Source organism: Nicotiana tabacum, chromosome 17, assembly GCF_000715075.1.
Source record: "Nicotiana tabacum cultivar K326 chromosome 17, ASM71507v2, whole genome shotgun sequence".
Lineage (NCBI taxonomy): Eukaryota > Viridiplantae > Streptophyta > Magnoliopsida > Solanales > Solanaceae > Nicotiana > Nicotiana tabacum.
In genome coordinates, this window is record NC_134096.1 from 94,172,488 (window position 1) to 94,184,930 (window position 12,443).

The 12,443-nt window shown below is 36.3% G+C and overlaps 2 protein-coding genes across 4 annotated transcripts; one reads left to right on the forward strand and one right to left on the reverse strand.

The window, feature by feature from the left end:
- Positions 1 to 425: 425 nt before the first annotated feature.
- Positions 426 to 7,283, forward strand: LOC107827289 (uncharacterized). 3 transcript variants are annotated; one of them, XM_016654386.2, is made up of 20 exons: positions 426 to 627; positions 720 to 871; positions 1,822 to 1,859; positions 2,198 to 2,220; positions 3,213 to 3,319; positions 3,403 to 3,454; positions 3,545 to 3,629; positions 4,240 to 4,330; positions 4,945 to 4,983; positions 5,167 to 5,234; positions 5,341 to 5,403; positions 5,509 to 5,564; positions 5,647 to 5,720; positions 5,853 to 5,945; positions 6,029 to 6,130; positions 6,232 to 6,312; positions 6,388 to 6,479; positions 6,624 to 6,639; positions 6,725 to 6,835; positions 6,923 to 7,283. In XM_016654386.2, exons 2-20 carry the CDS (start codon positions 749 to 751, stop codon positions 7,022 to 7,024), a joined length of 1,416 nt encoding a protein of 471 aa, XP_016509872.1. In that variant the 5' UTR covers positions 426 to 627; positions 720 to 748; the 3' UTR covers positions 7,025 to 7,283. The 3 variants fall into 3 exon arrangements, with proteins under 3 accessions (XP_016509872.1, XP_016509873.1, XP_075090769.1); XM_016654387.2 differs by having other exon boundaries at positions 455 to 595; XM_075234668.1 differs by lacking the exons at positions 426 to 627; positions 2,198 to 2,220 and having other exon boundaries at positions 770 to 871.
- Positions 7,284 to 8,222: 939 nt separating this feature from the next.
- On the reverse strand, positions 8,223 to 11,710 carry LOC107827288 (peptidyl-prolyl cis-trans isomerase CYP38, chloroplastic). The gene is made up of 7 exons (XM_075234669.1): positions 11,359 to 11,710; positions 10,794 to 11,084; positions 10,485 to 10,684; positions 9,538 to 9,773; positions 9,254 to 9,396; positions 8,662 to 8,733; positions 8,223 to 8,576 (listed from the first exon to the last, which is right to left on the reverse strand). Exons 1-7 carry the CDS (start codon positions 11,536 to 11,538, stop codon positions 8,349 to 8,351), a joined length of 1,350 nt encoding a protein of 449 aa, XP_075090770.1. The 5' UTR covers positions 11,539 to 11,710; the 3' UTR covers positions 8,223 to 8,348.
- Positions 11,711 to 12,443: the final 733 nt, after the last annotated feature.

A 12,443-nucleotide genomic window follows, 5' to 3' on the forward strand; every position in this document is an offset into this window, starting at 1 on the left:
TTTTTTTTTCTAGTTTTTTGCTCTTGTTTCCAAGCTACGTAATTAATGATAAATTAGTAAAAAGAGGTTTTCTTAAATATTTTTTATGTGTAATTCTTGATAAATTTTATTTAAAATAATTACGGGTATTTTAGTAGACTTATCAGTTATTGTATTGTACGATACCGTCAAACTAACAACAAAAATATTATTTAACAACGATAAATGATACAATCTATTCGAATGTTATATTCATAAAATGATATAATATAATATAATATATTATAAAACGATGTGTACCAATAATCCAAAGATCGCTAAAGTTATTGGTCAGTGCTTCAAGTTTTGATACAATTATGCGTCCACAAATCACGCAATTATGACCACGAAACCGGATACTCACTGGCGCATTGCCTCTCTGGCCCCAAATTGCCTGTGTCGCTTGCTGTAGCAGCAATAGCAATAAAATAAAATAAAAATAAAGGCCCTTTTGGCGGCACTACTTCATCACTACTCAACACACCACATTCCCTTTTCCCATATTCGTGCAAATCAATTACTCTGCGACAGCTGCTCTCTCTCTCTCTCTCTCTCTCTCGTTGAAGCAACTCAAAGGGTATGTAATCTCTCTTTGAAGCAATTCAAACGGTATGTAACGGTTTCGTAATTACTCTACTGTGCCCTTTAAATTTCGAATGCTAGGTTACTGATTTTGCTCTGTGTTTTTTTTTGCTGTGTAGAGTGGTTTAGTAGAGAGCGAACAGTGAGTATGGGAGCTTTTTGTAATGAAGACCTGAGTTTCTCTTCCAATTACAACTTCGCTTCGTCTCAAGATCTTAGATTCTCTAAGCAAATCCATGACAACGTCCACGGCAACATCTATATTGACCCGGTATATCTCCGTACATGATTATTCACGCGCTATTTCAATTTAGACCTATTTTTTTTTGAGTGCTAAATAGAGCTATTTCAAATTTTCAAATGTTATGCTGTAGTTTTCTGCGGTAGGTCATTGCCAAACCTGTACTAGTATATTAGTGAAAATTGATAACTGTTAATGGAATCAGAACTATTTTGACTTGCAGTGCGTAATTTTTTGTTATCCACAATTTATCTATGATAAGTCATCGCCAAAATTATACTCATAATTTAGAAAATTGATAACTGTCAATGGAATAAATTATCATTCAGAACTAATTTTAGTTGCAATTCATTTTTATTTTTGTTATCCACAATTTTTCTATGGTAAGTTATTAACAAAATTTTACTCGTATTTAAGAGAAATTGTTGACTGTCTACTGAATAAATGAATAGAGAACTATTTTGAGTTGCAATTTTTAATTTTTGTTGTCCATATTTTTTTTTTGAAAAGCCTGTAAAAATAGGAAAGTCATTAGGAACGCGTATGGCTAAATTTCGTTTCATTTCATGAATAAATGACCATAATAATTAATAAGATGAGATGATTTTTTCTTCATTTATGATCTATTCGAGAATATTGAGGTCAAAATTCATACATTTGTTCCGCATGTTTCAATTTGCTTGAATTGAATGGATTAAAACAAATTGTTTTTACTTGTCCTTGGTTAACCTGTGATGCAGTTCTTCAGCTTTGAGTCTAAGTATTTTATCCAATATATCAAGAAGAAGTTTTATGCCAGCATTTATTTTAGTGTGTTCACTAGCCAAGAGAGATACTAGGGTGTGATGAGTACAGTTTTCTGATCCTGATTCCAGATCTAAACTCTTAATTCATTCATTCACTTTTCTCATACACGTTCTTAACTTTTTGCTGTGAGCTTTGTGCCAAGTACTGGAAGTTTAATCTTTCTTGAATTGCAGCTCTTCCTGAAGTTCATTGACACAGAGCAATTTCAGAGGCAAGTCTCTTTATGTTGTACTTGTATTTTCATTATCCTCTATTTGTTAGAGAACTCCGAATTTGTCTTAAGAAAATTGAGTGTTGTGTGGCATGGATATGGAAGATTCATATAATTGACCTAAGTAGTTTGGAATTGAGACGTAGTAGTTATTGTTGTTGTTGTTGTTGTTGTTGTTGGTTTGAGTTTATGGCATGCAGATTGTAAATTTATGCACTTTGTCTTGAGTATTTGTATTCATATTGGCTGCAATCTGCTCTGTGACCTGATGGTCATCTTTTATTTTATTTTTGTCGTTTTGACATTTGTTATTGAACCGTTTTTCTTTTGTTTTCCAGGCTTCGTGATCTTAAACAACTAGGTAAGTTATTAGCCTTTGTCCCCTATTTTTTTTCCTTATGAAATTGAAATGCCTGAGTAGGTAATCCTTGGAAGAGATCATTCACCATAATGTTCCCCATTTTTATATATGGCCACAAGCTTTGTTTAAGTTAGAACATCAATTATTTAACATTGTGATTAAATAGGGGATTTCTAGTGTGATTTGAAGAAGTTTTTCATCTATTATCTACATGTCTCCTGAAATGCTTGGCATCCCAAATTTTAGTTCTTTCACTATTGCAAAATTATTAGTAAAATATGGGGTGCCATGAAAGACATAAGTAGCCTGTATTATGTATTAGTCTAAAATGTAAGTGATTTCGGTTAGCAGAACTATGATAAATTTTATAACTATCTTTGGTTCTTGTCTGTACTGAAATTTTCTGCCACTTTCAGCTTCACTTTGTGAATATCAGTGACACTTGATGCACTGAATAATATATTTATTGCACACTTGGTAGATGAAAATTGTCTGTTTCAGCTTTAGTGGTATCTCATTTGTGATTGCAATTCAGAATGTCGTGGGATCCTCGTAAGGAACATGCAAGATCTCTTCTTTCTTAGTGTTCTATGAAGACATATGCTATCTAGGTTATGCAAATTCTGCATAATCATGTAAATGATGACTTAAGAACTCATAATTAGCTTTTAAAACCATGCATGCATATCTCCCTTATGAGCCTCCTGCAAAGGCAGAGGCAAGCCCAAGGGTTTTAAGCCTATCGAAAGCAAGTTGCAAAAAGACAATATGTTCTCCTATCACTTAATGGATAAATTTTACCTTCTATTAAAATAATATCCTTGTTATCTGTTGGACAAATTTCGATCATCTATCTTACTCTCACTACTTGATGCAGCCATTGGCTCTTGCCGTTATGCTCAATGTTGGTGGAAACCTTTTAATTACAGGAGTTAGCAGCCTGGTAGTGGCTTGAATTTGTTACTAACATGAGCTCTTGGATGCACTTTCAGGTGTGGCACACATGGTCTATCCAGGAGCGGTGCATTCTAGGTTTGAGCATTCCCTTGGAGTGTATTGGATTGCCAACGAAGCTATCAATAAGCTTAAAACCCACCAAGTATGGTTTTGTGTGTACTATTTAGTTTGGTTCAACTTGATACTGCCCGAGGGTTCTCATGTAATCCTATTATTCCTTTATAGGGTATGGAGCTTGGAATTGATCACTTTGATATACAGACTGTGAAACTTGCAGGTAAGTAATATAGAATACCTCGTGCATGGATTACTCTTGCCTACTGCATAATAAATGATGTTCCCCTTCCATTGTGGTTGAATTTCTTAGGTCTTCTGCATGATATTGGCCATGGACCTTTTAGTCACTTGTTTGAACGCGAGTTTCTTCCTAAAGTTCGCAATGGATCGGACTGGTAATACTTTTCTGTGGAATGCGTTCTGTTATTTAAGTACCTCTCAAAGATATATGTCATATTCTCATGCTATTCAATTTGTCTTGGCTAATAATAGTTGAATTTTTGACAGAAGATATCTCTTGCAATTTCTGCAACATACTCAATCTTATTTGAAGCTTCTTAGATATAAATGGTTTTTTGCTTTTCTAGAGCAGGAATGCTTTCATATTGCCTTCTTGGATGCAATTCCTTGGTCAAGCCCTAGTTTTGCCTTTTTAGCTTCAATCAGTCAATATGGCTCAATCTCGAGCTAGTTGGAATGTTTTACCACTTTAGTGCAGGAAATAAAGATTATGCTTATAGAATACATTATGTTGTGGAAATACTAAAGTTGTAAGTTAGCAAGGTGAAGAACGTTGGAATATGGTGATTTTATTTAGTGATTTCCGACTCTTCGTGTCTGCTCTTGCCTGCTGCTTGTAATGTCGTTTTTTGAGAAAATCTCTTCCTAGTTAACTATTTTTTTGCTGTTCTAGTTTCTTTGAAGCTTCTTGCACTCACATTAAGGCGATCTCATTACATGGGGTGGTGCATATCAGTGACCATCTTGTCTTATGTTGTACTTTAGGTCTCATGAGCAAATGTCAGTGGATGTGATTGATCACATCGTTGATGAGCGTCATATTGATATTGATTCAGAAACCATTAAAAAAGTCAAGGTAAGATGAATTGTTTCGATTACAACTGTGCTACCTTAGGTTTCATGACAACCATGCCCAAAACCTATCTTACAGGCTTAAAGAATATGGTGTTTATCAAATTCAAACTTATGCATAAGACTTAGTGATAGTCTTTTGATCTCTTTCACATGTTTATGCTACATGGTTGACAAGGTACATCTGACATCATGTGCAATGAGAATGTTAGTTTGCTTATTATATATAGTATTTGTGGAAACTTGTATTGTCTCCAAAAGCAAAATGAATTTGATGTGCTATCCAAGTGTGGTAGATGTTTTGATGATTTGAGCTATTTTCTTAAAGAGAGTTCGTTTTTTGGCACTAAAACTTGCAAGACATAACTTCTTGTTAGCACTAAAGTATTCTGTTGATTTACAATGCTTTTCAGTGATGTCAGATCTTAGTAAAGGAGTTCTACTACCATGTCACGACTACATTGGTTGAGATAATGAAGTTATTTCGTATGAGCTAAATTTTTTCATGCAGCTACAAGCCAATTGATCTTACATGCCACAAGTGATCATTAGACTTGTTTACGTTGTAAGCAGGGAGAGTTTTAAATGTGGCCTATTGACATCTATATTCATTTACAGGAAATGATACTTGCTAGTTCCAAGTTTGCATTGACAAAAGTAAGTCTTTCGCTTCCCAGCACACAAATTTACCAGGAGAAAAAATGGAACCTTAAAATTTGACTGTCTTATTAAACATGCATTTACACTTTATTCTGAGATTAGCATTTTATGCTCATCTTGGCACATCATATTCCAATCTTGAACTTGTGCATTGTTTCAATTTGATTGATTGGTACGTAGAGCTCAAGGGAGAAGCAGTTTTTATATGATATTGTGGCAAATGGTCGAAATGGAATCGATGTTGACAAGTTGGTTTTCTCAACCATGATCATTCGTTCTTTTCTCCCCAAACCTTTTTCCAGTTTTTACTGAATGAACTATCATCGCATGGTAAGGGCTTTCATTTGCTTGCAGGTTTGATTACATTGTCCGAGATAGCCGAGCGTGTGGTCTAGGATGCAATTTTCAGTTCCAGAGGTCTATTCTTTCATCTTCTTGGCTATTTTTACGTGGCATCTGTTGATGGATGTCTGAGAAAGGAAAAATAATTCTTTACCATGTAACTGTCTTCATCTTCTGCAGGTTAATGGAGACAATGAGAGTTTTGGGAGATGAGATATGCTATAGAGCGAAAGATTGTTAGTACTTATGTCTTAGCAGGATTTTATTAGTTTACTCGTTTGACTTGTGGTCTTACTATTTGTCTGGATAAATCCTCAGACTTGACAATCCACAAGTTATTTGCCACACGAGCTGATCTACACAGAACTGTTTATACTCATGCTAAAGTGAAGGTACACAGCAAATTTGACAAAGTTGTCCTCTGATTCTCCCACTAGCATATGTGAAATTTGGAGGTTATCTTTTTGTATGTCATATATACTTGCATGTGAAGGCTTTCAATTTGATGTTCCATCATTGTACAGGCAATAGAGCTTATGGTTGTAGATGCACTAGTGAAGGCAAATGATTATCTACAGATAGCATCTCACATAGAGCATCCTTCTCAATATTGGAAGGTTGGCCTGGCCCTTTTCTGCAAGCTTAAAACTCCTCAATTCATGGAACCATGAACTTAATTTCTTTATGTATGTGGAAGTAGTTAGATGACACCATCTTGAAAACCATTGAGACTGCTCCAGACCCAGAACTGAAGGAATCTAGGGATTTGATCCTTCGCGTTCGAAGGAGAGATTTGTACCAGGTATTGAGGTTATCTACATTGATGGCTGTTGCTTAAGCACGTTATATGAGTATTATGTAACATTTGAAGTTTAAAGTCAATTCTTTTTTTGCACATGGCAGTTCTGTAATGAGTATGCTGTCCCCAGAGACAAAATAGAGCATTTCAAGGATGTCACTGCACATGATATCGTCTGTTCACAGGTAGCTAATATATGGTAGTTTGTAGTGTTTTTGAGAGATTTTAGTCATTCTGCCGTAATAGTCTTTATCTTACAGAAAGGTGGCTGCGAGAGACTTAAAGAAGAGGATGTTGCTGTTAGCAATGTCAGGATAGATCTGACTCGTGGGAGGCATAATCCTCTTGAAAGGTTTGTCAAAATGGATCAACCGATTACAGTTCTTGCACAGGATTTCTCTCTGTCCCACTTTCATTACGACTCTGAGCCTCTCAATTTGTTTTGTTTTGTTTGTTTTTCTTTATATGCTCTGGTTGGACATGTTGCATCTGCCAGTATCCATTTTTTCAAGGTACAGACTATGGCTTCTATAAGTTTGAGTATCAAGAATTCAAGATTTCCTGCCCTCACTGTTAATGATTTTGATTGAAATTCAGGATTATGAAAGTGACGAGAAATTCTCTATACCTGATGATCGTATCAGCCACTTGCTGCCAACATCATATCAAGATATGATTGTGAGAGTGTACTCCAAAAAGCCCCACCTGGTCTGTTCAGATAAGCCTTTGCATTTATTTTCACTTCTGCTCTGTTAAGTCTGATCTCCGTTCCATTTATTCTACTCAAATCTTCAGGTGGGAACTATTTCTGATGCATTTGAAAATTTCCAATTGAAGACTTATGGAATAAAAGCACAGGTTCATGCAACACCTGAGAAGAAAAAACGTCGTATATGATTTTTGCCCCTCAGTCATCACTAGAAAGTATATTCTACAGTAGATATATTTGATTATAGTATATCTCAAGCAACATATAGCCAATTTGTACAGAACTCTTCAATTGACACGTGAAAGGCCTCTCGAGTCTTATACTGGAGTTTTTGTAGAAAGTTGCTAGCCTTTACTGGAAATTATAATATCCACCAGTTCTGTAACAGTGTTTTGTATTGAGACGTTATTGGAACAACAGATTCTGGTATAGACTTTTGAATATTGCAGAAGCTCATGGTTCCATAATACCTTCTCTTTTACTCAATGGTTGGTGATTATATATTGGAGGTTTGATGTACCTAAAGTTTGTTTGCTTAGTTTTTGAAGGGAAGGGCAACAGCTTCGTATGATCTTGGCATTCTTTTATCCATCTTCCAGCGGAAACTCTTACTAGTTATCCCTATGCTTCTTCGTATTAGCTGGCAAATAGTCATGCTTCTTTCTTTGTCATTGATGGTATATTTACCCTCTTTTGCTCTAACCATCACTAAATTGTGAACAATGATATTCTTGGCACTTTCCGGCTTTTCTTATGGTAATTTTTTTCGTGATTAATTATAGTTTGATTTTGCATACATACGATTGATGTCAAATTGTATGTGTGAAACCAATATCGTAAGAATAAAACCATCACTAGCTTATGGGAAAATTTTGACTGCACGTCCCAGATTTCGTTGTTGCTCGTGTTGAATCTTCAAATCCTAATGAAATGACCGGCGAAACTGGAATCCTAGGTTATATGGCGCCCGAGGTATGTGCCTACCGTGTTGTGCCTTACTCTTAACCTTTTTATTTTTGTAATCAGTTCCCAGTGAAACAAGTTAACTCCTTTATACTGGGAACTGGAGTAACTCTGATCTAGTGGATGATAATGATACCTTCTCTCCATTACGTTTTTAATCTTCCAAAATACCTTTGCAGACCTTTAGGAGTGGTTGTTTCGTGATAAGACAGGAATTTATAATGCAACTGGGACAATATCAAGGGAATTATCAGTTCGGATTATGAATGTGCCTGTAGTTAAAGTTTTAGTGGGATGGAGAACGATTAAACAATGATTTTGTTCCACGTTTAGTTCCTGAATTTGTTGGGAAGTTAAATTGTACCTTTTGGCATAATTCTGGGGATTCAGATTACAGCTTTCCCCCCAAACCTTAAGATGAAATTTTGAAAACAAGAAACTGAAATTACTGAATATAATATGATAATATAATGATTATGCTCTTCAGAGAGTTTTGTGAACAGACCCAATGCAGGTGTTAATGCCTATTATTCATCACAAAAACGACATTTAACCAGCGATCTTGTAGCTTGGATTCACAAGATTATCGAGGCCAGATACAACTTGTATCGAGTCTATCACATCTCCCACCTTCAGATCTGCCAAAAAGTCCTCATTTTCTGTCACATAACCAAACACAGCATATCGACCATCCAATATATTGGCATTGCTAGGAGTCAGCTCACTTTCTTTCAATAGCCAAAACACCTGGCTTGAGGCAGAATTATTCTCGAATTCCTGTAAGCAACCATTATCGAATGATTTTTGGTAAATACACGATATGGTAGAGGCAGAAGCAACGGAAAAAGTCAAAGCATCTCACCTCTCTAGCCATGGCCATTGTTCCGAAAGCATTGAAGGGGAGTCTTGTTTGAGCCTTGTATAGACCAAGTTCCTGTAGGTATTATGCCATAAAATACAGAAGGAATATGTAGGTAAATATAGAGCAGAGTGAATACATGACAAAGCAGACATAAACAGGAAAATATGAAATCTTTGTGAAGTGTTACCAAGTGCATTTTGGCTGGTTTACTATAGTGGATAATATTCTTGATCGCGTAAGGCTGTGGTGGTGTTTCTAAGTTAGGAGAGTTTAGCGCTTGGGGGGGGGGGGGGGGTTTCTTTTTACCTAGTCCTAGTCCATGGATGACGGCCACTCTGTGCAAGAGCAGGCATGCCAATGGCTAACGCATTGGGGTGAGTGGACTTTCTCTCCACAGTAACAGGTCTATGGTAATTTCGAAGACCAAAACAAGAAACTGGGTATAGTAGACATGATGATGGCTTGGCCAACAATGTTTGCTATGATACTTTATATAACTTCTGCTGAGAAGTTGGAAGTTAAAATAAATTTATCACGGCTAGGACATTAAGAGGTCAAATTCAGAGGCAAAATGACAACTTCATGGACTTACTTCTAAAGTTTCTCCATAGAATGGTGCTTTTTCACCATCCACCATAATCTCCAGAGGTATTGTCCGGGTTTTCTCAGTACTGGGGTCAATAAAACCTTCAGCTGGACCTTCAGGATCTCCTGTTTGAACCACAAACCCATCCGCTGCAGAACATCCAGAACAATGAGTTTCAAGAAGATATACAGGTTGAAAATTACATAGAGAGCACATTCCTCTTTTGCTGCATAGACAACTTATTTGTCCATTGGTTCCGTGCAAGAACAGAGCAAAAATCATAAGCTTACCTCTTTGAATTTCCATGCCATCATAGAAATGTCTCTCCACCAAGTCTATAAAATTTCCTGCAGTAACTGGAGAATTATAGCCATCTAGGACGATACGAAATACGCATTCCTCCACGTTGGGATTGTCTTTAACTTTGACCTTCATATCAACAGTTGCTCTTCCCTTTAGTAAAGGCAAATTTTGATATTCTTCAGGCACTTCATATGGGAATCCATCCACCATATCCTCTTCAACACTGCAGAAATCGAATGCCCCAGGAAGATCTCAGCTGCAGTCAATGACAAGTGGTCTAAATGAGCAAAGTATAATTTTGGAAGTTCACCATTTTTAAAAGTCGTCCTCGCTCCTCACTTTCTAATCCTAGAATTGGTCCATAGCCAACAAAAAATATTATTTTGGTAGTCAAACCGGAATAAGTACCCAACTTTTACATCAATCCCTCCAATGACACTTCTGTGTCTACATTGAACAAATTCTAATAAAATAATTGCTTTCTCAAAGTTTCTGTAGAAAAAAATTGTTTTGGACAGAGGCTTTGACACCTTTTCCATTATAATACTCTATTAAGTATGCATAGAAAACACTAAAACACTGTACATGGATAATTGACTTTCCCTAAACCAAGCTACCCAATACATATTCAGGGCAGAAGACCAGAGACACTCTTAACTAAGTCTCTGAATGATTGGTCTCTTTCTCAGCCTTATTATCTGGTAAAAAAGGAACATAACCTTATCCTTAGGCATATGTATCTGACTGATGTCAACTGAAGTAGCAGTAATTAGGCAGCATGCTGATGCATCATCAAACAGAGAATTAGTGCCAGACACAGCATTCCTCCTTACAACTCACAGGATGCATGAAAATGTGCATACAAAGAGCAATGCAGACTAAGCTAGCAATAAATTCTTTATTCTTATAAGTAGACTAACCTAGCTATACATACCCTCCAACATAATTAAGCAATTCTTTCTGTTTAGATACAACAGCATCTCGATTCTTGTCTTCAACAATTTTTTGAAGCTCATCTAACCCAGCTTCCAGTTTGTTTAGTAATTCAACGCCGTGGTCAGCCTTTGACTTTGCAAGTCCTGAAACAATCAAGGTTTTCCCTTGCTTGAGAGCTCGGGATGCCTGTCTTGTATTCTACACAGTTGAAATACGAACCACCGTTACAAATCCAAAAAGCTATATAAGGTGCAGATTCATGCCAAAAAATGATAAATCGGGAGCAACAAAGCAAATGGCATCTTACTCTTTCGACAGAATCAAGCGCCTTCACACCAGCAACCTTAAGACTATCAGTAATATCTTCAAGTGGTTTTTGAACTTCTCTTATTGCCTTGTTGTCTATAGGCAATGCGTACCTCAATAACGCCCCCGGATCCTTAATTGGTGGCCCTGAGATCAACACAGAGACATCTGGTAATGCAGGGGTGCTCGCATGGGCAGGACTCAACCATTCCAAGCCAGGTACTCCACTTAACAAACTAACTGATAATGCAACCGAAACTGCACACTTCTTCAATGACAAGAACCAATCTTTCTGCACTTTCAACATAAATTTTCATTGTCAAGTACAGTCCTTTCGTTACTTAAAATGCTAAGATTGTACAATTAAGGCTGTGGATTCAGCTCAAACCATATATATGTGTAATTGAATTTTTTTTGTTAACACTAACTATGAGCATTGTAATGTAGTGACTATGCAATAGTAATCTACATGACTTAAAATTCAAGATTAGAAGAAATGAATGCCTATTTTTTTTCTTCAAAAAAGAAGATAAAATGGAAATGCATATGAAAAAAAAAGAACTTGCCTCTTTTTCTTGGATTTCAGAAGGACGTGAACGTTGTGAAGAACATAGTGGAGCAAAATGGCGGATCGGCCCTTTAGTTAGAGAAGGTGCAAAATGGGTGTAATTGAGGGAATGTTTGATGGGTTTGGTGGAAGTTGTTAATGGGGAAGAAAAATAGTGGCAGGAAACAGAAGCTGCCATTAATTAATTTACAAGTAGTTACAGTTAGGAAAAACTAGAGGACATTTAGGGTTTGGAGGAAAAAAGAATGACAAATGTAACTGTCAGCTACCAGAAGAAAAGAAGAAGACAGAAATGTGGCCAATTATTAAAGGAGAAATTTAGATATGGGGATTGAAGATTCTGGTGTAATGGACAGGAGTAGAGTGGCAAGAGATAAGGTTATGACTGGAAAGGATAAAATTGGGAAATACAGAGACTTAAGTCAACCTCACGCTCCGGATAAGATAATTGTATCACTTCACTTGGATTATCTAACTGGGTTCTGGGCTTTACTACCAAATTGGGCCGAGACAATATAGAAACATTGCGGCCTTTTACACTTGCACATTTGCACAAATAGCCACTTTTATGAAGTTATATTAGGAGGTGGCCACATATTCAAAATTAGACTAGTAATTGGTCACAGGTCTTATTTTAAAAAAGTGATCATCTTATGAATTTAAGGCCATAAAAGTAGACACTTGGTGTAACACCCTTGGCTTTTGGACACCCGGTAACAGTACTTCGCGAAAGAACCTTACAGCGCTATGAAAGATTTAGTAGGTGTTTGGACAATATTAATTGAAGTTGCAAAACTGTATTTGAAAGTTGAATTTAAAGTTGTGTCTTAATATAGATTTCACTAATACTACTACTCAAACAAGTTTTTCAATCACTATTTGCATATTTGCATATTCAAAGTAGAGAAGGACTTTACTATTTCAAGGTCAAAACTTTTTCATTCTTTATGGATTATGGAGATTAATGCCAAAACTAAAGATATCTCATTATTCTGTTTGTTATGAAACTTTGCAGGAAATCTACGTACTGGTACTGATCATGTTCAATGGTATTGCATAAGATTGGACTACTCCAAAAGATTG

Coding starts and splice junctions, on each gene's coding strand:
- LOC107827288 (XM_075234669.1), bottom strand. CDS start 11,538: ATGGCAGCTTCTGTTTCCTGCCACTATTTTTCTTCCCCATTAACAACT. Junction 9,774..10,484: donor TTGCTTAATTATGTTGGAGG/GTATGTATAGCT, acceptor CGATTTCTGCAG/TGTTGAAGAGGATATGGTGG. Junction 8,734..9,253: donor TCTATGGAGAAACTTTAGAA/GTAAGTCCATGA, acceptor TAATACCTACAG/GAACTTGGTCTATACAAGGC.
- LOC107827289 (XM_016654386.2), top strand. CDS start 749: ATGGGAGCTTTTTGTAATGAAGACCTGAGTTTCTCTTCCAATTACAAC. Junction 2,221..3,212: donor TCGTGATCTTAAACAACTAG/GTAAGTTATTAG, acceptor ATGCACTTTCAG/GTGTGGCACACATGGTCTAT. Junction 4,984..5,166: donor CCAAGTTTGCATTGACAAAA/GTAAGTCTTTCG, acceptor ATTGGTACGTAG/AGCTCAAGGGAGAAGCAGTT.